Source organism: Aspergillus piperis (genome assembly GCF_003184755.1).
Source record: "Aspergillus piperis CBS 112811 unplaced genomic scaffold BO85scaffold_6, whole genome shotgun sequence".
In the NCBI taxonomy this organism is placed as follows: Eukaryota; Fungi; Ascomycota; class Eurotiomycetes; order Eurotiales; family Aspergillaceae; genus Aspergillus; species Aspergillus piperis.
In genome coordinates, this window is record NW_020291596.1 from 832,471 (window position 1) to 859,064 (window position 26,594).

At 49.6% G+C, this 26,594-nt stretch overlaps 10 protein-coding genes and 2 non-coding genes across 12 annotated transcripts; 1 reads left to right on the forward strand and 11 right to left on the reverse strand.

Moving 5' to 3' along the window:
• Positions 1–63: 63 nt before the first annotated feature.
• On the reverse strand, positions 64–205 carry BO85DRAFT_t117. The gene has a single exon. It is a non-coding gene; the product is annotated as a tRNA-Ser (tRNA).
• Positions 206–1,485: 1,280 nt separating this feature from the next.
• Positions 1,486–2,274, reverse strand: BO85DRAFT_458312 (uncharacterized protein; the record flags this gene model as incomplete). Its single annotated transcript, XM_025661576.1, has 1 exon — positions 1,486–2,274. The coding sequence occupies one exon, from the start codon at positions 2,272–2,274 to the stop codon at positions 1,486–1,488; it is 789 nt and encodes a 262-aa protein (XP_025517048.1).
• Positions 2,275–2,884: 610 nt separating this feature from the next.
• Positions 2,885–4,415, reverse strand: BO85DRAFT_518954 (intradiol ring-cleavage dioxygenase; the record flags this gene model as incomplete). The annotated part of the gene is made up of 5 exons (XM_025665008.1): positions 3,978–4,415; positions 3,773–3,925; positions 3,582–3,724; positions 3,361–3,526; positions 2,885–3,312 (listed from the first exon to the last, which is right to left on the reverse strand). The coding sequence occupies exons 1-5, from the start codon at positions 4,213–4,215 to the stop codon at positions 2,885–2,887; spliced, it is 1,128 nt and encodes a 375-aa protein (XP_025517049.1). The 5' UTR covers positions 4,216–4,415.
• A 2,067-nt stretch (positions 4,416–6,482) lies between these two features.
• Positions 6,483–6,564, reverse strand: BO85DRAFT_t116. The gene has a single exon. It is a non-coding gene; the product is annotated as a tRNA-Ser (tRNA).
• A 410-nt stretch (positions 6,565–6,974) lies between these two features.
• Positions 6,975–9,014, reverse strand: BO85DRAFT_448065 (sugar porter family MFS transporter). The gene is made up of 5 exons (XM_025659857.1): positions 8,659–9,014; positions 7,858–8,594; positions 7,742–7,793; positions 7,344–7,694; positions 6,975–7,298 (listed from the first exon to the last, which is right to left on the reverse strand). Exons 1-5 carry the CDS (start codon positions 8,824–8,826, stop codon positions 7,014–7,016), a joined length of 1,593 nt encoding a protein of 530 aa, XP_025517050.1. The 5' UTR covers positions 8,827–9,014; the 3' UTR covers positions 6,975–7,013.
• Positions 9,015–11,769: 2,755 nt separating this feature from the next.
• Positions 11,770–12,491, reverse strand: BO85DRAFT_448066 (CVNH domain-containing protein). Its single transcript, XM_025659858.1, has 3 exons — positions 12,298–12,491; positions 11,982–12,163; positions 11,770–11,905 (listed from the first exon to the last, which is right to left on the reverse strand). Exons 1-3 carry the CDS (start codon positions 12,437–12,439, stop codon positions 11,897–11,899), a joined length of 333 nt encoding a protein of 110 aa, XP_025517051.1. The 5' UTR covers positions 12,440–12,491; the 3' UTR covers positions 11,770–11,896.
• Positions 12,492–13,651: 1,160 nt separating this feature from the next.
• Positions 13,652–14,900, reverse strand: BO85DRAFT_437211 (SDR family NAD(P)-dependent oxidoreductase; the record flags this gene model as incomplete). Its single annotated transcript, XM_025658612.1, has 5 exons — positions 13,652–13,655; positions 13,749–13,751; positions 13,952–14,099; positions 14,161–14,760; positions 14,831–14,900. 5 exons carry the CDS (start codon positions 14,898–14,900, stop codon positions 13,652–13,654), a joined length of 825 nt encoding a protein of 274 aa, XP_025517052.1.
• Positions 14,901–15,863: 963 nt separating this feature from the next.
• On the reverse strand, positions 15,864–18,159 carry BO85DRAFT_448069 (putative extracellular exo-polygalacturonase; the record flags this gene model as incomplete). The annotated part of the gene is made up of 8 exons (XM_025659859.1): positions 17,368–18,159; positions 16,944–17,310; positions 16,831–16,889; positions 16,612–16,772; positions 16,372–16,560; positions 16,220–16,321; positions 16,093–16,167; positions 15,864–16,039 (listed from the first exon to the last, which is right to left on the reverse strand). Coding segments are annotated over exons 1-8 (1,304 nt in total), but the record flags the coding sequence as incomplete, so codon positions are not given.
• Positions 18,160–18,417: 258 nt separating this feature from the next.
• BO85DRAFT_448070 (mitochondrial pyruvate carrier family protein) lies at positions 18,418–19,580 on the reverse strand. The gene is made up of 4 exons (XM_025659860.1): positions 19,183–19,580; positions 19,072–19,087; positions 18,835–18,971; positions 18,418–18,780 (listed from the first exon to the last, which is right to left on the reverse strand). The coding sequence occupies exons 1-4, from the start codon at positions 19,374–19,376 to the stop codon at positions 18,597–18,599; spliced, it is 531 nt and encodes a 176-aa protein (XP_025517054.1). The 5' UTR covers positions 19,377–19,580; the 3' UTR covers positions 18,418–18,596.
• A 194-nt stretch (positions 19,581–19,774) lies between these two features.
• BO85DRAFT_261437 (L51/S25/CI-B8 domain-containing protein) lies at positions 19,775–20,483 on the forward strand. The gene is made up of 4 exons (XM_025655028.1): positions 19,775–19,978; positions 20,042–20,148; positions 20,211–20,243; positions 20,299–20,483. The coding sequence occupies exons 1-4, from the start codon at positions 19,893–19,895 to the stop codon at positions 20,355–20,357; spliced, it is 285 nt and encodes a 94-aa protein (XP_025517055.1). The 5' UTR covers positions 19,775–19,892; the 3' UTR covers positions 20,358–20,483.
• Positions 20,484–20,489: 6 nt separating this feature from the next.
• On the reverse strand, positions 20,490–21,564 carry BO85DRAFT_368453 (DODA-type extradiol aromatic ring-opening family dioxygenase; the record flags this gene model as incomplete). Its single annotated transcript, XM_025655869.1, has 4 exons — positions 20,490–20,953; positions 21,017–21,177; positions 21,253–21,425; positions 21,526–21,564. 4 exons carry the CDS (start codon positions 21,562–21,564, stop codon positions 20,490–20,492), a joined length of 837 nt encoding a protein of 278 aa, XP_025517056.1.
• Positions 21,565–22,545: 981 nt separating this feature from the next.
• Positions 22,546–25,888, reverse strand: BO85DRAFT_261480 (putative chitin synthase activator (Chs3)). The gene is made up of 4 exons (XM_025655029.1): positions 25,687–25,888; positions 25,084–25,594; positions 22,843–25,032; positions 22,546–22,786 (listed from the first exon to the last, which is right to left on the reverse strand). The coding sequence occupies exons 2-4, from the start codon at positions 25,445–25,447 to the stop codon at positions 22,653–22,655; spliced, it is 2,688 nt and encodes an 895-aa protein (XP_025517057.1). The 5' UTR covers positions 25,448–25,594; positions 25,687–25,888; the 3' UTR covers positions 22,546–22,652.
• Positions 25,889–26,594: the final 706 nt, after the last annotated feature.

The following is a 26,594-nucleotide window of genomic DNA, read 5'->3' on the forward strand; positions in this document are numbered from 1 at the left end:
AAAGAAAGAAAGATAAGGTGGGAGGGAAGGGAAGATGGGAGGGAAGGGAGAAAAAAAACAAAACGACAAGGACGTGATTCGAACACGCGCACCCGAAGGTATAAGATATCGTCTGTTTGGATAAGAAACAATCACCGTTTTTCAGGTGATCATTCCCAAAAGCCAGATTCAAGTCTTACGTCTTAAACCACTCGACCACCTTGCCGTTGTTCATTGCAGTTTTGTTTCAGCGGGGGTTTTGGCCACTATCTGGGGGCGCATATGGGTAACTAACGTAACCGGCAAGCGAGTCAGCCAGGCAAGCCAGTCGGCCACCTGTATATCCCATACTAATCCAACGATTTTTGAGCTGTAATACTACAGCCAAACTTTATAGATCTAAATTTATCTAATGAAATTGGCATACTAGAATATATCTAAGATTAGTATACAAATATTATAAGATAAATATCAATATTCAATCAAGTAAAATATATTACGCTGTATGTTTTGGTAATTTATTTTAAACTTGTATTATATATAATATGAATCCTATTATATTATATATTCTTGATATTTGGTTTCTTAAAGTATATATATAGCTTCAGTTAATATTCTATTGTAATTGAACTTACAGTGGGTGAGATATTAGAGTTAGATAAATATTAGATTAGTATGGGATACACAGGTGGCCGACTGGCTTGCCTGGCCGACTCGCTTGCCGGTTACGTTATTTATTATTAGTCAGCATCATTTATTCATAAATTAATAATTTGATAGAATGATTGGTTGAGTAATTGATTTGCAGTGTAGTTGTGGGTTAGATTATAAAAATTAAGATGTAGAATAAGAAAGTGTAAAGATAATAATACATATTATGCATGTATTCTTGGTGGGGGTTGATTGGGAAGGTGGATGATCGTACTAGACAGAATGTCTGTCTGTCTGGAGTTTATAGTTCATCTGCTCAGAATATCTATTTTTAAACTTGGATACATCATACTTTATATACTCGCGCAAAAGGAACTCGGTACTTCGTTCCTCTTTATCTATGGTATGTACTTAGCTTGACGGTTCATAGAAGATGTCGTGGCTTGATGAGGGCTCTTTTTATTTAGTAGATGTCATGCAGAGGATACTGGGATATTTAGTTATAATGTAGATGTTGAGTGGCATATTGTATCTAGTAATTGGCATTCTTTTTATGAGTATTATTGGGAGTATGGTCTGGTATCTCCGGACTTTGGGCGGGTCATTATATCATCCCCCATGGGAATAGTAACCCTAGTTTTGTGGCTAATATTGTATGTCGCGAGCATGTTAGGCGAATAGTACTACTACATCTGACGATGGCTCGATGCACAGTATTACGCTCATTAGTGGTAGTCGCATAGTGATATGGAATGACCCTATATCAATAAACCATCGTAGTACACGCGTCATCTCAAGCATGCATTCTTGATCACAGCATTGTGTCTTCATCATTCACTTCACCCAACAACTCCCTCAGTCCCGACCATCCACCAAACAGCCCATACACTCCTTAATCTCCTCCCCACCCCACACCCAATCCCTCTCCTCCGGCTTCTCCGGGTCCGGATCCCTCAAAAACGCCTTCCGAAAAGTGACCACAAAAGGAGCCCCCAGCACAACCACCCCCTCCTTCGACATCCTCACCTCCACCCGATGATCCAACTTCCCACCCTCATCACCCATCACCCACTTCTCGATCCCCAACTCCTCCCTCCCAACATCCATCAACACCACCGCCTTCACATCCCCCTTACTCCACTCAAGCCACAACCTCGCCTCCCCCCTCAAATACTCCAATCCCTCCGGCCAGCCCACATGAAACACCAAACTAGGCCACGCCCTCGCCCGTCCAGGGGGTAAATCACGCGGCTGCCAACTCAAATCCGGCTCCTTCACGACGTCTCCTTCGGCGACGGTCGTAGCACCGAGTGGCCGGAGGGCAAATTTATCCAAAGTATATCTGAACATCAGGAAGTCGTTATCGAAGAGCCCCTTGGCTAGTTCTTGTCGATGAGGATTGCCCTTCATGATTAGCGTGCGGGAGGGGTAGTCGTAGGTGATTCGGGCTTTGGTCAGGAGAAATTGGTCTTGTTCTAGGTACGGGGTGATGAGGGTTGGTGGGACGTTGGTGAAGTGGAGGTAGGGCGTTTGGTTGGGGTCGGTCTTTTTGTAAAGCCGGTGTATGAGGGTCGGGCGGGTGTAGGGGTAGGTGGTGCAGAGGGAGCTGGGGGGGATGTCTGGGAAAAAGTTCTGGGAGGACATTTTGGAGGGTGGTGTGTGTGGACGTATAGTGGATGGATTGTGATTCTGTTAGAATGTTGCCTGCTGGCTGAGGTTAGTTATAGTTCACTGCAATGTCATGGCGGGTCATAGATGGAGGGGATTTCCGGTTAAGGTTGGGAAGATCCATCGCCCATCATGTCGAGGTTTCTTCTGACTAAGATTGCATTGGGGTTATACCGACCTGTTCAGCATGGAATAGTCCATGGAAATAGTCGCGGTAGAAGCAGTCGAGGGAGAGGATGGTTCTTGGGACATTCAGTCAAGAAGAGATGATGATGCTGAGAAAATATGGGCGAGGGAGACGGGAAAGAGGAAGCCCAAGGCAACAAACAGCAAAACAGGCACAATGATCAGGTGATGAGCATATCTGTACAACAGGTAAAGACTAATGAATTACATGAATTACCACATTGCTTCCAGCAAATCTTACTTATCCAATGACTCATATCGGTACTCCAATCAAAACCCCCTGAGTCCATCTTCTACTCCAGTATCAGAAGTAGTAAAACGAGCGACTAAGTTAATATTATTTCCTCGCTATCCTACATCTGCAACAACCAAGTACAAACACCTCACAATCGAATAAAAATTAAGCAGAACCACTGGGGGCGGCGCCGCCGCTAGGGGCAGAGCCACCGCCACCGCCCATACCAGAGCTGGAGGAGTCGTTCTCGACACCACCATCAGCAGTGTACTCCGCAGCAGGAGTGATCTCGCTGTTCTCAGAGACGTCGATACCCAGGGAGATCCATCCGAAGACACCGTCGCTCACATCATCACCGAGGAGGACATACTCGACGAAGGGGTCAATAGTGTCGGCCTCCTCGGAGAGGATGCTGTCATCAGCGTTCTCGGTGAGCTCCTGGGTGTTGGTGCTGTAGGGGCTGGTGGCCTCGACCTTGGTGATCAGGTCCTGGTCGAAGAAGAGCTGGCCGACGTAGTTGGCGTGGGAAGTGTAGAGACCGGAAATGGTGTTGTTGGGGAGAGCGGTAGTCTCGTTGGGGGAGTGGGAGAGAACTGTTGTTGAGTTAGTGATTGAGATTTTCTCAGAGGGATCGGACGTACCGTGAATGTGAGTAGCACGGCTGGTGTAGTGGCCGGGGAAGATGGAGTTGAACTGCACAACACCATCAGAGTCGGTCTGCTGGATACCGCGGAGGAAAGTGGCGTCCAGGTTGGAGGTGTCGCTGGAGTCACCGTTGCCGGAGGCAGCCACGCCAGAGTAGACACCCTATACATGTCAGTATTGCGCGACGCAGAGATGAGGTCAGTGGCAAGTGGCTTACAGTAGCGTTGCAGTGCCAGATGTCTATGTAGATCTCGGGGACGGGCTCGCAGGTGCTGGTGTCAATGAGCTGGATGTCCAGGTAGAGAGGCACACCCTCCTGGGTCTCGGTGATGTCGTTGCGGATGAGCTCGCCAGTCACATCTAGTCTGGTTAGCTACATAAATGCCTTTGGGGAGAAGTTGGTCATACAGTAAGGACCCTGGGTGACATCAGGGCCAAGAACGCAGGTGGCGTTGGAGGCAAACAAGACGTTGGGGTCAGTCTCGGGGCTCACGTTCAGGGACGAGTGGTGGGTGGTGTTGAGGATGGTGTCAAGATCGCGAGCCTTGAGAAGGGGAGCGTCTGTATCTGAATTAGTATGGATCAATCCTCAGCGGTAAAGTGAGGACCATACGGGTCTGCAGGCCCCTCTTCTGGCGAATGGCATTCACAGCATTCTCGCGACGAGCAATGCTCTGCTTCTCAAGGCCGCGGGCCTTGAGCTTCGCGGAGCAGTCGCTCAGACTACGAGGAGCACGCTTCATGAAGGCAGCGCGCTCAGCAGCTTCGGCACGGATATCGTGGCCGGGATGAGCAGAGACGATGCTGGCAAGGCCAGCCAGGCCGGTAAGGAGCGTGTTAAGCTGGACCATCTTGATAGATATCAACTAAAAAGGAGGGTAAGAGATTGGAGGTAGATAATGAGCGGTGATGAGGATGTTGTTGGATGCTAATGAGATCTATCCCCGGGGCAGGTCGCTTTATATCTTTTTTCCAGAACATCATGCCCGTCAAGACGATGCTATCCAGCTGACGCAACCAAGGGAGCAGACTGCCAAATGAAACGCCGGCAATTGTTCAGCTGTCGCCAAGGGCTTGGATGGCTTCGAATTGCTTCATCGTGCTGGGGCCAGACCTTTGGAAGGTAGGGCACGATCCCCCATGACGACGCGGCCCGACATCCACTTGTGGAGAAGGGGCTGCTAATTCATGGCTAAGTTGTGACAGGCTTATGCATGAATGGGCGTCTTTTCAGGTCCGCAGCGTTTTCGGTTTGGCTCAGGGTAGTCCAGGGTAACCCATCTCGATAATTGGGACTTGTATGGGTCTTGAGAAGCTTCTAGCTTCGCTAGCTAGATGTCTCCAACCAGAAGGGTAGTCATGGAAGCTGAAATCTAGTCATCATGGTATCTCATACCTACCAAGCAAAAGCAGGTCAGCCTTCTTATTCCCAGCATATCCCTCCAGCTCAGTCATTACAAAATTCTGAAGAGAGAACAGCGAATACCTCGGTCGGTCATCAGTCAACAGCAAAGTATGCTCCAACAGGATCTAACTCCAACACCCTCGCTACCGAGCCACGATCCAGGTTGATCGTCGTCTCCACCAAGTGGATGTGCCGCTTAATCATCCAGTTTGAGGAGGCTTGGCACCACCGGCAACTGAATGTCCCAAATATCCGAAGCTTGTCGTCCTATTAATCAATCTCCTTGCTGCAAAACTTGTCCACAGGGTGCTTAACGATCCGGATGCCGCCGGACTTGGCAACCAGGAGCAAACAAGGAGCTGTCGACACACATGCAGTTTCACGGCCCGAGGACCTCGAAAGGCTATTATTGGCCGGATCAATCAGTATCGGGCCATTTCATGCATCAGTCACGCCAATTACCCGTGATCTGAATGGAGAGTATCCGGAGGACTGTGGCGCGGACTGACAGGGCCGAAGTTGAACCGTTCGAGGAATATAATTTCCTTCCACAAGCAAAATAGATGGCCGTGCGTAGATCAACAGCATAGTCAACGCGGATCAAAGACCATGACCTATCACGTAAACCCAAGATTAGCACACCTCCAGCGCAGAGACATCGCAGCCAATGCCACTATGAACGTCGTCATCCAGCATCGTACCCTTATCATAGCCTCCCATTAAGGGCACAAACTGGAGACAGCCAGCACGTAATCCCTTGACCCGCTCAGGCGACAAGGTAAGCTATCCATCTAGGACCCAGGACCCTCTAATCGAAGGGAGATTTTAGACAGGGACGTAAAAAAAGAAGAAGACCCCCAAAATCAGGGACAAACACCCTGTCACGTAAGCGGGTTGCTCTGCAAGGCCGTGGGGGGGCGTCACGCATATCCACATCATTGGGAATAGGCTCATCACGCACAAACAGCCGGCGGCTTGGCAAACACACACACTGAGTAAACAATGAGAGGTGATTCGTGGAGCCAAAGAAATGCGTTGCGAAGCATTGCAACGGGCGGAGAGAAAGTGAGAGAAGATCGGCGGCGGGTGTACGTAGGCCCTCCGCCGCGGCGTGGCTTGGCAGAGCGGAACCACGCCTGATCTAATTCGGCACGGCGGATGCATTCTACTACTTTTACTGTAGATATTATGATTCTTATGACTAAGTAGACTAAGTAGACCCTTCTGTAACGTTGGTTGTGGTTGTAGATATAGTGAAGCTACCATTTTTAAACTGAGTTAGCAGCATCTACGGCAAACTTACTCCACACCACGCCAAAATATACTCCTACATAGAGCATAAGCATTTTATGCGCCAAACGGGATGATTACGACTTCACTTCGGGACCCATCGGGAACTTCCCTCGATCTAGATAACTCACAGGGATATGATGACGATGCATCGAATCCACTACTTGTACTGTGTAGATGGTAGGGTAGCTATTGATTTTCCTCGATGTATGGAGGGCACTAGTGAATTGTGTCTGCCTACTCTAGTCTACTACTATACAAGATCGACATTCAATCCATATTTCGGCAGTATGAATAAAGTTCATTATGGAATTAGAATATAATTTAGTTTTGGAGTGATTGATAAGGAGCGCAAAAGCGCGATCAGAAAGAGGTGGGGTAGTCCCACAGAAAAAAAAACAAAAAAACGGATGGACCAAAAAACGACAGCAGGCGGGTTCGAACCGCCGCCTCCGAAGAGAATAGATTTCAAGTCTATCGCCTTAGACCACTCGGCCATACTGTCTTGGTGTGTTTTTTTGTCTTAGCGAACTATAAGGGCTCTCTGACAAGCCACATGATTAGAATCAGGGACACAACAATCCCCACTTCCTGTCGCACCAGCCAATTTTTACTGCGACATGCTCCTGGCGGGACTGTTAATGTGGTTTCCGCAGTACAATGTTTCTGATAGCTTTTTCTCCTCTTAGCGAGGCGTTGGGAATATTAAGTTGACTGGATTTGTTATATGAGTTCTACCCTGCAAACCATACGAGAAGACAAGAAGGAGAGGGATAAGTCACAAAGATACGAAATAATGGTATCATGCGTCATTACTTAGCTATCACTAACGTAAAGTAAACAGAAATAAGCAGGAGAGATTAATCATAATAGCAACCGAGCATACCCTTCTGTATGCAGACCCACCAACTCGTCGTCAGCAGCAAACCACTGTCGAAACGGACATCCCGTCCCTCACACCTCCTGGTGAACCGCAGTAGCCTTTTCGGCCACAGCATTCGCAGTAAGACCCATCTCGGCCGTAAAGGTGCCATGCGGTCTCCACTTGGCCGAGGTACGGGGCGTGGTCTCTTCCATCATCTTGTCCACCTGCTCAAGAGTGAGACCCTTGGTCTCCGGGATCAGGAAGTACGTGTACACAAAAGCGCAGGCGCACAGTGAGCCCCAGATGAAGAATACCTTGGCCTTGAGGTCACCCTTATCCTTGTCGACCATGTAGGGGGTAATGACGGCGATGATCTGACTGGTCAGCGTGTTTTGTCAACAGGGGAGCAAGTCACTTACGCAATTCCACAGCCAGTTTGAAGCCGTCGACAGAGCCACACCACGCGACCGAATAGGCAAGGGGAAGATTTCGCCAATCACAACCCAGGCGCCCGGTCCCCACGTACTAGCGAAGAAGAAGATGTAAATGCAGATGAAGGAAATCTCTGCGCTGACAGCGTGCTTGTTGCTGCCGTCCACAGTGCCGACGATAGCGACAATGAACTGGCAGATGACCATGCCAAGTGCTCCCCACAAAAGGAGCGAACGGCGGCCAAACTTCTCAATTGTGTAGAAGGAGACAGGGGTTGAGCAGACGTTGACAATAGTGGTAATCATGCTGATGAGGAAGGGGTCATCGATGGTTCCCAGCTATACTCTGTCAGCGCATCATCTCGGCACCGATCGATCTTACTCACCGACTGGAAGAAGGTCGTTCCAAAGTAGAAGACAAAGTTGACACCGGTCCACCTGAATGACAGTTAGTATCTCTCTTCACATTTGTGTGTGGGTGTGGTGCAAGGTTGTGACTTACTGTTGCATCATCTGCAGGGAAGTACCCAGGACTGTCCGACGAAGGTTGCTGTTGGGAGAGAACAGACTGCCGCGGAAGCAGTTCATCCAGCTGACGAAGTATCCACCTTCCGGGATCACCTGCATCTCGTACTCATGGTTTGCCACGATCTCAGCCAGCTCATCCTTGATATAGTCCGAGTCTTGGGGCTGGCCACGAACGCGGGCAAGGACCTCCGCAGCCTTGGCCAGGTTACCCTTGCGAACAAAATAACGAGGGGACTCGGGCAGGCAGAGCAGACCACCTCCCAAAATGATAGCCCAGGCGAGCTGGAGGCCGATTGGGATACGGTAGGAGCCCGAGTCGAGACGGTTCTCAGTACCGTAGTCGACGCATGAGGCCAACATGAGCCCGATAGTGATGCAGAACTGGTACCCTGAGACAATAGCACCACGAACCTTGCGAGGTGCAATCTCAGACATGTACAGGATGATAATGGCGGAGACAAAGCCAACACCGAATCCCGCGATCAGACGCCCGGCAACTAGCAGACCCAAGGAGGTCGAAGCGGTCTGCAGGACAACACCAACGACGAAGACCACGCAACCACTGACAATGGTAGTGCGACGACCAAACCAGTCTGCCAAGTCACCCGCAATGAGGGCACCAAAGAAGGTTCCAGCCGAGAGGATCGACGTGATCAGCGATTTTTTCCAGGACGGAAGGACGAAGGAATCTGTGGGGGTAGTGTTATAGTCCTAATAGATGTCAGTCATGTCAGTCCCCTCTTAACTTATTAGTTGTTGCGATGACGCTACATACCAAGCCCTCAAACTCCTCGATGAAGTATCTCATCCCCATGACACCGCTGATATAACCCGAGTCATAACCAAAGAAGATACCACCAAAAGCCGCAAAGGCACACATCAAGTAAGTCTTGAGGGTGACTGGGGCCTCGACGCGCGAGGCGTCCACGAAGCCATCAGCCATGGCTACTGAGGATAGACCGTGTGATGGTCCGCACAGTGAAAGAAAGTGACAAGAAGGGTGGACAGAAGCCTATATGGCAGCAATGAGAGAAAGGTAGCGGCGTTCACACGAAGACTGTGGGATATGAACGAAGGTGACGGAGAAAAGGAAGAGGGGAAGCACCGAAAAACAAGACAAGAAAAAAACGAGATCAGGGGTATTGGTCGGTTTTATAATCCTGTGCGAGGGTCCAAGTTGCATCATGCTCAGCTCACTGCTGGACTCGCGACTTCCCGTTGAGAATCGGGCCAGCATCGGTACCGGGGGAATGCCCATGGGGTTCCCCAGCTGTGGCCACCATGCCGTCTGTCCAGTTTGGCCGCCGGCCGTGACTCGTTGGGCTGCAGGACGGCCATTGCTGTGGAGCGCTATTCACTGCAGCCGACCGATGGCATGCACAGGGCCCAGAATCCGAAATTACCACCAGACTTGATTCGGATGACTGGCTTCGAGGTGAATGCCTCTCATCCTGCTTGCATGTCCAATCATCAGGCTGAGGTAATTTCCCGGAGAGTTAGGTTTTACCGACAGGGGAAAGTTCTGTACGACCCCAGACCTGGTTTCCCCAGGTTGAGCGTAAGAAATGTACCCACAGGGGGGGCAACGGTTTACGGGGGAGTCCAGATCCAACCCAGCACGAGTCACTGCTATACTCCATAGAAGGTATAGTAAGTCTGCAAGTCAAGCTAGTATAGTACGACTTGTTGACAGGATTTAGTTGCCAACAGCCAAACAGAAACTCGGTCCAGGCCGGCAAACCCCGTCTGGTTCTGGCATTCACTCTGATTGGCAGGGTTTCACAGGGGTCGGAAAATTGAACCTACCACGTGCTGCGCAGAGGAAGGATTCCCCACAGTTAAGTGCCAGTCTAGCCGGATCTGCTTAGTGCTGTCATTTTGGGTTTCCGATCACGAGATGAGCTTCTTGGACCCTGATCAACTTTCACAGTTCACACAGGCTACTAACATAGCACTCGGTCCTATCGGGGTAACATAGTAAGCATCTTTCTTTGACCCTGGCATGTCACCCTCATTGTTCTCGATTCCCCATTTCACTATTCCCAGAAATTATCGTTCGCCATGTTAAGCTCCAATGTAACCTTTCCGACAAGGTCCATGACCGTAGCTAATCACGAGCCATCCCCTCCAGAACACCTGGTAGCGAGCACAGACGACTGCGACGCCACCACGACTATTGAAGGTTGCCCAGCCCGCTGAGTCGGAAGGTAACTGGTCTCCTGTCCGGATCCAGGTCTTGGTCCGAAGTGGCCCTCCGTCCGCGGGATTCTTTGTTGGGTCTTTATCCCAGCTGGAGGAACAGCCTCGGACCTGGCCGAAAGACTCTTTCAGGTTCACACGTGGTTTCTTTTCTTTTTCTTCTCCTGGAGTGGCCTATCTGGGTGACTTGCCTCCTCGAATGGGTCAATTTCGGCCCCGTCTGGCTTGTTCTAGGGTAGGGGAATGTCTTCGCCATCTCAAATCAGCGTGTCATGCCAAGAGGCTTGGCGACCACGACGTCTCGTCCCGCCAGTGCAGGCGCCATCCAGAAAAATTCAACTTTAGCCGAGAGTCTGTCAATACGAGATGCAATCAATCATACTGTAGGAGCCGTGCTATACGCATCATAAGTTGGGTGCGCTAGAAGCGAAGGGGGATGGATATCAAGGCATCATGACAGGAATTGCCTCAAACCATACTATTACCATGGATCAATGACCCGGTGAGCACTTTCAGTCATCTAGATTATTTAATACAAAACTTCCGCTTGCCACGAATGAGAAAGGAGTATGTCCGACAGGCGTCTCAAGTGCAGTCACACTGCAAGGGTCTGTCAAGTCGGTGTTACAGGCTACTGGGATGGATCCCGGTCATGTGAGGTGGTATCCGTGAGAAGTGAGATCTATCTATTTTTCGGGGAATAAAAAGCAATTACTACTACGGTCTACCTACTTTGATACGGACTGTATCACCATGTGGAAGCATTCTAAGTAGGTGCCTAGTACTAGAATCTCGGATACCGTATGATCGGTGATAAGTAGTAGCCTCATGGTGATCTTACAGTGCACGGTGGGTATTCCTCCGCTATTTTATCTATTCTATTAACTTCTGTAAAAATATTTATCTTAGCTACTAATACACAGAATTCATCGATTAGCTATATTATCATAGTTTATTCTCTTAATACACTTATTCAATCCGGTTCAAGAAAATCTTCCATTCCCTAAGGACCACCTAACTACTAAAGTTACCAACACTGCGGGGTAAATAGGTAAGGCATCACCCACATGGCCCCCTTTCCTCCGCGTGGTCAGGCATCCTGTCAACTCCCCCCGACCAACAACCAACCTCCTCACTACTAAGAATGTGGGGTACTCTTAATCCAGCCAAGCTTTGCAAATACCACCACTACAGCATATTATAACATCACTAACCATGACTCGAACTACAATCTCAAGGACATATACATATATTCAGCTCTGACACCCATAATACCAAAGCGTACCAACACAATCTACTAAGCTAAGTAAGCATAAGCCTAAGCATAACCATCATCCTCTCCCTTATCAGGATAATAACCAACCACCCATTCCACAAGAAACGTCGCACAGCCTGTGACTATTTGACTATCTCACGAGTGACTTACGTACGCACACAGTAAGCACAGCCCACACACCCTGTCCATAAAAGATAGAGAATTAACCAACCAGAATAGCACATCATATGCATGTAGTACTTATGTGGCAAGTTGATGGCTGCAACATTCCTTAAGGGGTATGCATATATAAAATATATAGGAAGGTAGTGAGGTGAGTGAGTGCCCTGCCCCTCATCGGGTATATTTACATTTACTACTGGCCTATCATCCGGATGTTGATATTATAAGTAGCATGAACATTACTTCAAGTTATTGGTTAATTGGGATAATAAATTCATCATTCGCTATGCAATATCTCCAATCATACAAAATCACTCTGTATCCTTTACTACTGGTTACCTCCCGTTCTCGGTGCTAGAGACTCAGGATAGTATATCTAAGGTCCCTATAATACCCCACCACGTCAGCCTAAACCTCCCCCAACTACACATTAGATAGATAATAGTAGTAGATAGACATACCTTAAACACCAACTCCCCATTCTCATTAGCAATCTTATCCGCCAGATACAATCCCTGCAACTCTCTGTATCCACCATCCCGCTTCCTCAAGTACGCCGTCAACTTGGGACCGCGGCCAGTGTGCTCGAGCTGAATGTCATTGGCGGTTTCGGTGAAGTTGGAGCCGCCCCAGAGGAACCAGCCTATACCAAATCAAAAATTATTAACAGTCAGTTTCAATACCATACCCACATTTGCTATCTAACATTCGAAAGAAAAAAAAAAAAAAATAGAAGTAATATGGGAGAAAGGGTTAAAAAAAAAGGGGGGGACATACCATCGGTATTTCCAATATGTCTATCGAGACGGATCTTGCGAGCGACATACTCTCCATTCGCACGACGCACCTCGGCGTGCAGGAAAGTAGCACCGGGCTCGTGGATGAGGTGGATGTTTTGGCAGCTGTTGTGGAAGGACATTTTCGTAGGTAATGTTTCTCTTTGAGAAAGAAAAGGGGTGAGGTGGGGTGGGGTGAGGAGAGTAGAGAGAAGTTGAGCAAGAAAGAGGGATTGACTGGGTCAAGTGGAAGGGTTTATATAAGTTGGAAGATCGCAAGCATTGCTGCCCTACTGAAACTAACCTAGCTGCTAACTAGCTACTAACCTTCTGGATGGAGACCCTGGGACTGGGGATTGCTGCTGCTGGTGAAGTCACCCTGCAGGAAGGAAGCTCGGGTGGGTCGATTTTCCCTTCCCTCTTTTTTTAAAAAGAGGGGTGGATTGTGGATGTAGTAGTGGGGCTAGGCAGCATTTACTTGTTTAGGTGCTGGAAGGTTCTGCTGCTGGTGATTATATTGGAAAAGAAATAGAATACATAGTATATTTCTTGTTTATTACCTTCAAAATAAATATCTACGATGGTAGTATTGTAGTATGGCTGGTTCGGTTCCGCCCGAGTGCCAGTACCGTTGAACTGACTGAATGGAAAGGATCGGGCTTGGAGAAGAAATGATGGAATGATCCGCACAGGGATCGAGTGGGCCGGGAAAGACAGACGGTCGCGTGACTTTCAATAGTCTACACTTTCAATCACTACTATCTACTCCTATACTGACCTTGAGATCAATGTCCTAAGAATAAGGAATTATTTCTATAATTAATTTACTGAAAGACTTAAGTGCTTACTCTTAACATAGGATTCATCACCATCAGTTTCTATTTCTGCCTAAGGCACCAATCTCCTAAAAGACCAGTCATATCAATCCACCTGAAACCGCAGTGGGCTCATTGCTCCAGCCACATTCTAAAAATACATATAGTAGAGTGATCTGAACAGCCACAATCACTACTAGTCTATTAGCAGCATTGGCATCGCCACATCCCCACTCCACCGCTCCCTGGGAGGCAAATGGTCATTTTACTTACTTGACTTACTGCTGTGGAAGGCTTGGTGTGACTACTTATCATCCTTGGCAATTATGACGATGGTTCAAGTTGGGTGGTGGCACAGTCACCGGATGAGTGCTCCTATTCCAGGTTGAGTGATACTAGTAGTACTTGTGGTACTATGTATGAGGTGTAATATATATCATGAGCATAGTATGATTGGTGCTAGAAGTAGTATTGACCCAGGTTGATACCCTGCAGCCTCTGCAGGCTGATGATGTTGATTGTGCCACTGTGGTATAACATTTACCTAGGGTTTGTAAAGTACAGCGTGAGTACACGGCAGGATCATTTTGGGCGATCTTTCAGCACAAATGAAAAAGAAAATAATTATTAGACTAACATTCTAGATTAAGACAGTGTATATATATATAAACCCCGGTTCCCAACCTGGCTATGCAAAACCCAATATCATCATGTGGCCAATACAGCTGACCCAAAACACCAGTGAACCCAAGGAAAGAGAATAATCCCCCACAGCATCAGTATCAACTGCTGCACCCAGCCACCCCCCCGTCAATCAGATGCAATTCTCCATTGACGTACCCGCCTGCCTTACTGGCCAGATACAAAATAGGTCCAGCAATCTCCTCGTGCCGGCCTGCTCTTTGCAGCGGAATGAACTCGCGGTCAAATGCGCCTTCGACCGAGATCTCTTCGTTGGCTGGGCTTCCACACAGATTACTTGGGAATACTGTATTTCAGTTAGCACCTCGTCTCAGAATACAAAGGGGGGGGGGGGGAGGAACACTCACGGCCAGGAGAAATTGTGTTTGCTCGAATCCCATGAGGAATCAAATATGTCATCATCTTCCTCATCAACATGTTCACAGCTGCCTTGCTCATTCCATACGCACAGCCCCCAACGACTCTCCGGTTATGTGCTGCGACACTGCTCACAGCGATGACCTGACTCTTCTGAAAGACGTTTCCTCGCTTGTTGCCCTTGTCCAGTAACGATATAAAAGCCGCAATGGTGTAGAATACCCCTGTTGTGTTTACCCGGAACGTGTCTAGAAATTCATCGACGGGGGTATCCATAAGGAAGGATTCTAACTCATCCGGGGTCGCATTATCCTGTAGAGTGCGACCGACCTTCACACTGATGGCTTCTGGTGAGTCCATATAAAGCATCCCCGCATTTGCGACGAGCAGGTTGATGTATCCGGTTTCCGTATGAATCTGATCGGCAGCGGCAGCAAGAGAGGCCTTTGAGCCTACATCAGCAACGATAGGGATGATAACACCAGGATGCATGTCGGCTGTATCTTCGAGAGTCTCTTTGTGACGACCCAGGATATAGACTCTGCTGGCGCCATTGGTAGCGAGGGCGAGAGCCATCGTCTTGCCCAGACCTGCGATGGTAACATCATCATCATCAGCTTGTGTTAGACGAATACAATCGTAAACCGCAACCACACATACCAGAGCTCCCGCCAGTGATGACGGCAACTAGGCCGCGCACATTGAACAAATCCTTGATATCGTACGGCATCTTGATGGGGATCGCACTTGAGTGATGTGATGTGAAAGGAAACAATCAGAATTTTAATCCATGATCCCAGTTATATAAACGCACCCACAGATCGGTGATACGTCAATTGACACAGATAAGTTAGTCGGTATGTCGATCATGATTGGATGTATCACAATGACACACACTCCCAACTTCGCTGTACATCCACGTCGACGCAGACATTCTCGTCGATGTCATATTGTCCAGATGAAGCAAATGATAAGTTATATTGGGTTTGGAAAGAAAATACTCTAACGTAGAGGTTCCTACCGCATCTAACCAGTGGCAACACAACGAAGAATCAAGCCAATAGTACTGAAGCTTGACCCCCGTTAAACTGCCCCCAAGCTACCATAACCTACTTCGGGCTTCTCTCGGGGAAGCTGAGTAACAGACTCATCTAGGATATGTCTAAAATCTATCATACCCAACCCTGCAGGAGGTGCATGACGCAAATGTAATGAACACAAATCATTGCCACTTGGTTCCAAAGTACTTAAGAATTGTGGGTAAGTCCGCTGGTTGGGTGCTACTCAGGAGGTCACGATCATCAGCCGAGAGTTCAGTCCGTGTGAGAGGAAGCTTCGGTTATAAATCTCGCTGCCGCACTTCAGATGAATTAGAATTGAAATATGGTTTGCAAACTTACGTTTTCGAGGATCTAGTATGGTCTACACGATCTCCTCGGAGCGCTCTAGATCCTACTATACTTGGTATGTGGCTCTTCTGGTTGCTTGTTTGTTCGATGAACAACAGGTAAATGCAGATAGACGTAGTATCCTGGATAGCAAGTGCAGTATCACTCAGAAGAGCGCAAGCAGCTGGAAGCAATGATTCTTCCCTCGGCATGTGACGTATCGCACGCAAAAAGCAGAAGGAGCGTCTACTGAGAACCATGATCAAGGTTTGAACCAGAAAGCTTCTTGATCGCCTGACCTTCCCTAAGTCAAAAGCATACAGATAATATTTGCTCACGTATATACACAGCCGAACCCAAATGTAATATATACACCCTTCATCCGTCTAAGTAAGGCCCGACCTCCAGTGTACATGTTCACAGGCATTCTAACTTAATCAGAAGTGGCGGTGCAGTTGACACTCAGAAGACTCTCATCGACCTGAATAACATTAGTCACCTATTTGGATCTTCACCTGGCTTTGGCCGACTCACATTATCGCAAACAAAATCGTTGGTCCCATCCGGGCTGGTTACATTGATATTGGAAACATAGATATCCGAGCAAGTCTATCGAGTGTCAGCAATTGCACACCGAGCACCTATCCTGGAGGGCACTTACATCAGGACTGGAACAAACAATTGTCCCAACATAGGGATCTTCGGATCCCGATGTCGTTCCGCGGAAGTTCTTGATGTGGACGTCCGAGATGGTGAGAGAGCTCTATTATTGTGTTAGGATAGCTTCGGGGAAGCGGCTGAAGGTCTACTAACCGGGTACTCGTTGCACAAGGTAGTATTCTTCTGCCCATAGCACTGCGTGATTTCAATGGCCCAGTCGACATTATCAATGAGTGCGGTGTCATAGGTGATGTTCTTTACGCTACCCGAGCCACCGCCGCCTTGAAGATCGGCAGAGAGCGCAGAGGGAGTACCAGGCCAAACCTTGATGCGGGCCATATCCTGCAACCAAGTTAGTAAGAAGAGTATTATTTGGTAAAAGTCCAGACATACCGAAGCGTTAAACATAGAGATGTTGTACACATAGACATTCTCAACGATGTCAACCTCATCCTTGTATTGGCCGAGGGAGCCCACAGAAATGCCGTGGGAGCCATTGCAGTGAAGGTTCTGAACGAGGATATTGGTGCTGTTCGGCTTGAAGGAGACACAGTCTTTGTAAATTCGCAGGTTAGAATTGTTGAAGTATGACGCTACTTAGGTTTAACTTACCATCACCGTTGTTGATCACCGAATTCTGGATAACGATATTGTTCGAGCGGTAGGTATCCCTATGGTGAAAAAAGGTCAGTATAACGCTCAGTGTAAAGCAGGATAAAACGCACCATCCATCAGTGTTCTTGGCCTCGTTATCGCTCTTACTGTAACCCGAAATGTCAATACCATCAAAGAGGACGTTCGACGAGTTAGCCACAAAGTGGTAGTACTGCGGCGAGTACCGCAACTTCAGCGGACCGATTGTGCCACCATTCAGCCCAATGATACCCATCAAGATGGGTCGCAGAATGAGATCATCTTCGGCATACAAATCATACCAGACCTGTCCGTTGCCATTGATTGTACCACCACCGTACATATTCACATCTTCACCACCGAGTTGGAAGAAGGTCGTAGCGTTCTGGAAGCCCTGTTTGAAGGAGTTGGCTTGCCAGTAGTCTGTATCGTTGGTGAATAAGATTGTTCCGAGGACCTCTATTGAACCATAAGGTTAGTCAATGGTCACCTTGCTTGGATCTGCAGAATAAGCACCTAGGTCAATGTTCTTCAGGAAGGTCATATTCAACGCCGTCCCAATAATGTACTCCTTGTCCTCATCGAAAACGACCTTCCCACCGTGGTTACATTGGTTCAATGCGGAGAGAATGTAATCAGAGTCGTCAGTGCCGTCTCCATGGCTGCGGACATGGCAGGTCTTGTCCCTGCTCTGGCTTGTAGGTAGGGGCCGGAAAGGCTTTTTTGGGCCGCAGGCAGCTTCTCTGGACCGGGAGAAGGTCTCTGCTGTGGCCCCTAGCGCAAGAAGGCCAAGCGTGTGTGAGAGAACGTGTGTGAGTCTCATTGTGTGAAATTGGCAGGAGATAAGTCTGGGTTCACGGACAGAGCTTGGGCAGAGTTACCGCAAAGCAATGACGATCGCTACTGGCAATTTATATCCATTGCACTGAGTCGACATTGCTCCCCCGCAGTCTTGCCCACACTGAACCACACCACCCATGTCTCCGAGTTGGGGAGTTCGCTGGACTCCATATCCGGGGAAACGCAGTCAACCAAACGGAGCGAGCAAACCACGATTGTGGAGCTATGCTAAGCTTGTGGCTTGCTCCTGTAATCAACAGGGGCACTTGGAGACAGTTAGCTGCTGGAGAATGTGGTGGTGGGGGATTGCGTGGAGGAGCAACGAGAGACGATGTGATAGGAGGGCTTGTCGGAGACGATTATCCGATTGGGGGAAAAACGTGTGTCTGGGGAATTGGCAGGGACCTTACCCCAGCCATCTTCTGCATCATGACTTCATTTGTAATGGAGAGCAATACCCGGTTATTCTTTAATCCCGGTTAGATGATGTTGTCTTGCAGGTCAATTCCCGAAACTTGCGGTAAGTGCAGGTCAGTGCAAACTCCGTGTGGTACAAGCCTCGTGGACAATACACCACCACTAGGAAGCCATTTAAAAGGCCGACAGCTGCTAAGCTTCTACTAAGTAAATATATACTGTAATAAAGTTACCGAACCGTCTCTATCTCCATTCCTAGGATCACATAAGACGATCTTAGCGGTCTCAATGGTCTACATCACTGACAAGCGTAGAGGAATGTCGATGCAATTTATAAGGGAATATGTACATATATAAGTCGGAGTCGCCTCCAGCCAACTTCATCTCATGATATGCTCTATGAGCCTACTCACCAATGCCAAGGGGAAGACAATCTATTGTCGCTTAGGCTGCACTTTGCGCAACCCTTGTCCCAGACCAAAAGTTGTTTAAGCAGACTTCTCGACGGCAGCCTTCGCCTGAGAAGCAACAGCCTTGGCGTCGTCGGCCACCTCCTGTTCCAGATCCTGCACGGCGGCGGCGGTCGAGCCGTCAAGGCTACGGCGGTAGTTGATGATACGGCCGACCTGGACAACACCGACACATCCGAGGAAGAAGTTGACAGCAGCGAGCCTAGCCCGTCAGTATCCTTTCCACATTATCATAATCCGGGCTCGAGGTACATACAGGTAGTTCTTGGGGGTGATGATCATGCACCAGCGAGTCCAGATGCAGCCAGTGGCCATCAGGGCACCGTTCTGAGTGAGGGAGAGCTTCTCGGCAGGGCGGCTAAGATCGGAGATACCGGCGATGACAAGAGCCCACTGGTTGAGTCAGTGAGACAGTACGTAAGTATAGTAGGGTAATTATCGCGGATAGGTTGGATCCGAGGAAAGGGTTTCAGCAAGGTGTATGATTTCGTACCTTCATAACGGGAGCCCTATGACACATCGGTGTTAGTATACGATGCAATATAAATATGATTAAAAACCGAAAAAAGCAAATGCAACGCAATATTATCCGAGTATAACTCACCAGAAATGCACCGTCTTCACACCGACCGGGCTGTTCCATAGACGCTGGAAAGTGCTCTGTTGCTCAGCGGCCGCAGCATCGGAGCTCTGGAAGCGGAAGCCCTGGGCACCAGGCCGACGGAAAGGGCCATATGCGTTGCGGAAAGCAGCTCTGGTGTTCTGGAAGAAGCGAAGACCAACACGGGAGGACGACATGGTGATTGATTTTATATGGCGCGGATACGGCGTGAACGGGACGAATCAAGGACGGCGGTAAGAAGGTACAAAACCGGAGGAAAAAGGACAAGGATCGGTCCAATTGAAGAAGAGAGTGGAGATGTTCAAGACACGGCGTGCGCAACAACAGTAATAGGCGACCAGCCGGGGAATTATGAGAATGGAGTTCTTGGTAAAATGACGAAGGGAAGAGTGAGTCCCAGCGGCCCCGAGGTCGGCCTTCCGTTGGGGGTTGCGGCTCTTTTCCGGCTGAGGTAAGCGGTGACAATCACGCTTGACCGGATTGGTCTGTACGGGCTCAGAACCTCCAGCGGGAATCAATTCATCGTCTCCTCCCCCAGAGTCCCTGTGATCAGCTTCAAGCTCCCATTATCGGTCCTTGACCCCTCCGTCGCCCCCAATTGATACCCTGCGCCGATTTCTACGGGGCTAATTTTTGTTGTTGACTCTCGTTGCGAACTCCGGTCCTCCCGTCTATCACGATCTTCCCCCACAATGTCGTCCAAGTACGTCTTCACCAAGGGTCTGAAGGAGCTGCGCTTCCTTTTCTGCCAGACCTCTCAGGCTAGCTCTGCTACTCGGTGAGTCTACAATATACCAAGATGGTAATGTTTCAGGGAGTTACTGACAACCGATATCTGTAGCTCGTTCTTGCAGCGCGCATACCCGACCATGAAGAAGCACAACCCTCACACCCCCATCCTGATGCGCGAGGCAGCTGGTACTGTGCCTAGGGTGTACGCCAGATATGGTACGACAAAGTTTTCGAAACTACACCAATGGCGGATGAATGCATGGCTAACAATCTCGCAGCTTTCGGCCAAGAGAAGCAGGAAGCTCTGACCGGTAAGATTCTTGAGCGGAGATTATAAAGGCAAGACTGACCATGATGCACCTCCAGGCTTGACGGATCAGCAGATCGAAGAGAAGATCACTCAGTTGGTGAAGGCGTCTTCATAGCGAAATCACGACGCGTCCGTATATGTTCATGCACCGCATTTCCAATTTGCACTGTATCTATAGATGAATTGAAACTCGTTCGCCGTGATAACCCAGTCAATATTTACACGCTTCCATTGTTCGCTTTCCACTCTACAAAGAACTAGTACTGTTGGCGATCTCGCCGAATCTATATTGCGCCCAACTCATGCTTCCCTCCTTCAAGGTCCACAGTCTCCTTCCAACATCATCGCCCGCAGCTCCAGCTCCAATATGAATCGGAAGCAGGTGGTCGAAATACGGGTGTGCCTGCCGAGCATCCGGCCGTTTCAGCAAATCTGCCATGGCCTGTTCTCGCTCCGCTGGCGCTTTCGTGACGGCCTCCTTCAGAGCTTCATCGAAGCTGGCAGTATACGGCAAAGGCCGCGGGTCACCCCAGGTGAATTGCATATCGCGCAGGTTATGCACCGCCATACCGGAGACGATGATCAAGATGTTCTCCTCACGGAGTCTCGAGACCGCCTGACCAAGTCGGTAATGCTGGACAGGATCCTCCGTCTTGAACAGCGATACCTGCACAACAGGGACATTCAGAGGGTTCTTCTCAGGCTCAAAGGCTACGGACAAAAGTCAGCATCTCCCAGCCAGACAGACCATCGTCCAATCTCAACCAAACATACCGCACTTGAAACTCGCCCACACACCATGATCAAGACCTCTCTTCACCCCCTCACCCTTAATCTCCGCCTGGCTCAACGCATCGAGGACCTTATTCGCAACCTCGCGACTCCCAACATTAGGATACTTCTCCTTGTAGTAATGACTAGGGAAGCCATAAAAGCTAAAATCAACGTTAACCAAACACCAAACCACCGACCAACCACACTTAGGAAAGGAAAAAAAGAGACAAACATACTCATAAATCAAATCCGTAATCTCCGCCGTATTAACCTGAATAGTATCCCTCCCCGCCTGCCAATGCGCCGAGAAAACCACCACCGCGCGCGGCTTCACCTTGGTAGTAATTTCCTTCCCTATCTCACCCAGCTTATGATACGCCGGGTGCTCATGATCATACATGATATTCGGCTGCACAGATCAGCATGCAACCCCAAAATCATTATACCACAAAACATAAAAAAAGGTGAAAAAGAAAAAATAAAAAGAGGATAGGGTAGGGAAAACTCACCCCACCATGACTCAAAAAATAAACCGGCGTTCTCGCCATCGTAACCTGATTTTCAAACCCTCCTTCGCCCAACTTCTTCTTCTTCGTCACTCTATCCGAAAGACTTCCACCACCAGGAGTAGTAGTAGTAGAAGTAGTACTCGCAACAAAACCCCGCGAAGCAGAAGCCCTACCACCCGCACCCAAAATCCGTCTAAGACCGAACAGATTGGCGTCGTCTGTAGCAGTAGTACTAGTACTTCCGGTATAGCCCCAAAAGCCAGCGACAGCAATGGCCAGAAGCAAAGTAATCAGCGAGAGGACCGCCAGGGCTGATTTCTGTTTTGATGGTGTGCTGCTAGTAGTACTAGTAGTGTTCTGATGAGATGATGGTGCGGAGGAGGATGGCGGAATGGGGGCAGAAGACATAGATTATCTATAGGAAGGATTCGGAATGGTCCCGGTGCGGGCTCAGATCGGGGGGTAGTAGATAAAAGAGATGGGGAGGGGGAGAAAGGAAGGCAAGGGAAGATGCATGGAAGGGTGCAGAAGGATCTCTTTTTCTATTTGTTGCGGGTTTCACGGAAGGATTCTTTTCTTAATGAGTTGTGACTGATTTATTATGCAGGGTCTTGGGGGTAGAATGTGGCTCATTGTTGTGGTGTGATGAGGGATGGGCGATATTGTAATCATTAGCGATCCGATCGGGAGGAGGCGCTATCCGTCGGATGGAGTGCGGAATTGGGCCGCGGTAGTTTTGATTTCTTACATGGCATGAATATATTTATGTTCATACTAGTGTACTGAAAAGTACTCTGTTCACAGAAGCAGTTCATTATTAAGGTATTATAAAAGAGGGCATCATCATGCGGTGTCTAGTCTAAGCAAAATAACCATGGGAGTCGAAGATGCGGTCCGGTACAATCCAGATTGACCGGCCCAATCCATCTAATCATTCCCCCGGTGAAGTCCTCCCAGGCCAGAAAATGCATGCATCATAGTAATCCAATTCCAGCTCGTTAGGTGGGTATAAGCATACGCCAGCGATCAAAAGACACTGGCAGACAGGTCCAAAAAAGAGTATTAAACTGGTAGAACGAAAACATAAACATCCCCCGAAATTTCCACCATCCAGTTGTCATGCTCATTTACATAATGACACAATCGCCTTCGTTCTGCTTTTGTTGATTGACAGCAGACCGGGACAGTCGGGTCTTTTGCATCCGAGCGCCGCCCTGCTTGATCTCCTCGAGACGCTCACGCGCTTTGGGAAATTGTTGTGCTGTAGTTAAAATACATTAGCGATCGAAAGTGTATAAGGAAAGTAGAGAAACCCACCAGCTGCCCGCCAGTACCACCTCTTCGCATCGTCCAGGTTGGCAGCTACACCGATACCGACTTCGGTGAAATATCCCATCGCGTATTCTGCTTTGGCGAGACCGGCAGTCGCGGCTTTGCGCGCCCAGAGATAGGCTTCCGTGTCACTCTGCTGGAGGATACCCTCCGCTCCAGTAAGGTACCATCCACTGAGAGCAAGTTCACTCTGGTGCTCTCCTTGGGCAGCAGCATGGGTGTACCAGATGATACTCTGACGGAAGTCGACAGGGCATCCCATCAAGCCGTACTCATATGCAGATCCCAAGCGGAATTGAGAGAATTTGTATCCCAATTCGGCAGCCTGGTGGAAAAGTTGGCTTGCGTAGGCTTCATCCCGAACAACGACATCATTGGGACCCGCATTTGCGTACATAAGTGCAAGCTCATGAAGGGCATGTGGGTTCTCGGCATCGGCACGCTCTGCGGCACGCTTTAGCCAAGAGATACCTTCGCGAGGGTTCTTGGCCTGCCCAAGAAGGCCTTTGAGCAAGATCATTCCCATCTTGTACATAGCAGGCGGGTCTCCCAATGATGCAGCACGCTTGTACCATTGCACCGCTTTGAAAGGGTCGCGTTTAGTGCCTCCGCCTTCTTCTTGTCCTATCTCGCAGCATACAGCGACTCGGTAGGCAGACTGGGCATGTCCTGCCTTAGCAGCGGAATGATATAGGCTGTAAGCTTCCTTAGGATCCACCTGAAGACCCATTTGTCCTGACCCATAACAATCCGCGAGGAAGAACTGAGCGTCCGCGTAGCCACTGGATGCCAACTTCTTGACGATCTTGTAGCCATCCATAACATACCTCTCGCGGGCTTTCGCTTTGGTCTTGGGATCCATCCGACTGCTGTCAACCAGGACGGTCGACGCCTCAACCAACTTCTTCGCAAGGAGAAGCTGGGTCTTGTTGTCTGACGGCCTACTTTTGGCCATCTGTTGAAGTTGTTGAAGTTCCTGCTGGGTGACAGGACCGGATGCAGCTGGTTCCATGGGCGCGGCTTGCGGCGGGGAAGCAGCGGGAGGGGGAGCTGATGCGTTGGCATTGTTATATTGTCGTACCGGTGCAGGTTTGCTTCCCTGATCGTGGCCCGGACGGAAAGGAACGGGGTGGTGAGGGAGAGCATCAGGATTCTTTTGGGGATCCACTGCTTCGGGCTGATTCAAAGCTGGTGCTGGTTCAGTCACAGGCATCGGTTGATTGGGCCTGTAGGGGCGAGGTGGATTGCCCCGGACAGAAGGCTCTGGGACAGGATAGCCGCTATTGGATTCAGGATAAGCTGGCATTCCAGCGCCCCAGTTCCCCTGATCTTGAGGGTGGGGCTCCTCGTAGGGATGCGGGTTGTAACCATATCCAGCACCAGCCTGAGCATAGGCAGGTTGGATTGGTGGTCCCTCATTCGGCAGGTCAAACTGGAAGCCTGCATTTGCAAATTGATTCGGCGCAACTGCGCCCCTGGCTTCCACTGGAGATTGCGGATAAGTATCGCCCGCTGCATGAGGGTTGAACGCGGTGTATCCTCCACGGGACGAGGGTGGCGACTCGATGGGTGCCTTGGCCTTCGGCTGTTCAAGGCCGGGCAAGCTTTCATCAATCACTCCGCCCTTCGCGAAATCAGGCATAGCATCGAAGTTGGGCATATCAGCCTCACCAGCATGAGCCGAGTTATAATAACTGTCCACCCATGCCTCAGTATCGAAATGCTCATGCGAACCCGATTGCGGTTGAGAGTAAGGATCCTGATAGGTTGATTGCCCAGGGTACAGAGGCTTGGGCGGCGGAGGTGACATTGTCGGCTGGACCGGCATGGTAGCACTTCGATTGACGTGTGGTACAGGCGGCGGGTCATTAGGATCGGTGTACGGCCTGTCGCTTCGAACAGACGAAGCTGCCGGACGGCCAGTACTTGCTGATCGCACGGGAGCGGCGGGGTAGTTGCTTCTACCACGACCGGGGGATACAGGCCTAGGTGGTCGCCTACTGTGCGAGGTATGCGGACGATCCGGCACCTGCGAAGGGGGTATTGGGCCACCATTGAGGTCCATTGCGGCCATCTCGCCCTCGATACTTCTCGGTCCGCGCGGGTCTTTCGTTGGGAAAGATGGAAAAGGATTGTCAAATGCCATCTTATCAGGGGATTGCGGCGGACGAGCAGCTAGACCAAGTCAACGGCATGTTCCAAGTAAGAGGGCTCATTTATACTCACGCCGTCTCATCTGAGGAGGTGGTCTGTCCCCGTAGCCACGACGGCTATCATATCCCTGCGGCGGTGGAGGGCGTCCGCGATGTGCATATCCACGAGCCTCCATCGGGGGTCCATAGCCACCACGCGGAGGCCGCGGAGCCCCTGGTGGAGGCCCATAAGACCGTGGGACTGCGCTATCACCGGGATAACCGCGTCCTGAACCCTGAGGACCATTACTGTATCCATAGTATTGGTTGTCATAGCCATAATCATATTGTGCATTTGGCGGCGGACCCTGGTAGGCCCCGCCCCGGGCGGGAGGAGCGCGGGGACCATAGTTTCGCATCGGAGGGGCCCTCTGCGCTGGATGTTGCGGGTATGCCATTATGCCAACACTAATCTTGCGAACTGTACAAGGGAAAGGAGTCGACACGGGTTTTTGAACAAACGATTGCGGATTCTGTATCCGGGTTGGAAGCGCGGGGAACAATCAATCCACTAATAGACAATGCTCACGCCCCCCTTTCACTATCTACACCAATAGGAGGTCAGCCAGTGAGACAAAGGTACATATGGGCAAAATGCTGCTAGATCCTGTAGTAGTAGAGGGGGCGCTTAGCTTACTAGAAGCTAGGTAATGCGAAAAGTGACACCGGGACTAGGATTCAACAGTTCCATGCGATATATGCAGCCATTAGACCCTGAAGAAAGACCAGCGGGAGATTATTGTATCCTAGCGAAAGGGAAAGGAATGCTGTCAGCGGTCGAATTGTGGGCGCAAATGACTGCAAAAGCCGGGGGCGCGATCGCACGGCGAATGCGCGAAGCCGGACCAACTCACCAGAACACGAGGGATAACCTTCCCCCCGCCAGGAATGAAGGAATGCGGGACCGGGACAGGGAAAGCAAGATATAAAAGATGGCGAAGGAAGAATGACCTTTGTGAGAAAATAAAGAGCGTGTGACCTCCGAGGGAGGAGGAATTTCAAATTAGTGGCAGAAGGGGGGTGGTGGAGGTTGGCGGAGGTCAAGACGATAAGTGTCTTTGGGTGGTCGAGGGTTATAGGGACGGAGTCCGGAGTAGAGTACCTGACGGGTAAAGTAGTCTGACTGGATGGAGAGGGGAAAAAGAGAAAGCCACCCGTGATTTTAAAACTTCCCCCTCTGCTAGTAGACTGGAGTGACAAAAAGTGACAAAAAAAAAAGTGGGAGCGACAACACAAGGGATTATGATTTATTATTATAATTACTGATTGATTGACCGCGACGATGAAACACTTTATGAATGCCCACTCATTATGCCTTCGTTCTCTCCTCTCCTTTGTCTCTGATCAACCATGCGCGACTCCTAGCGAAATACCCATAATGCATGACTGAACTGTTCGTGCACCCACTTAACTATCTACTACTCACTGGTCGGCTACTGACACTTTGGAACGGTTCTTCTGAACTGACCCACGCCCGTCCCGCCGGGAATACTGTCGCTGGTCAGAGTTAGATATCGGTGTCCACTTCTCGCCGGTACAAAACGG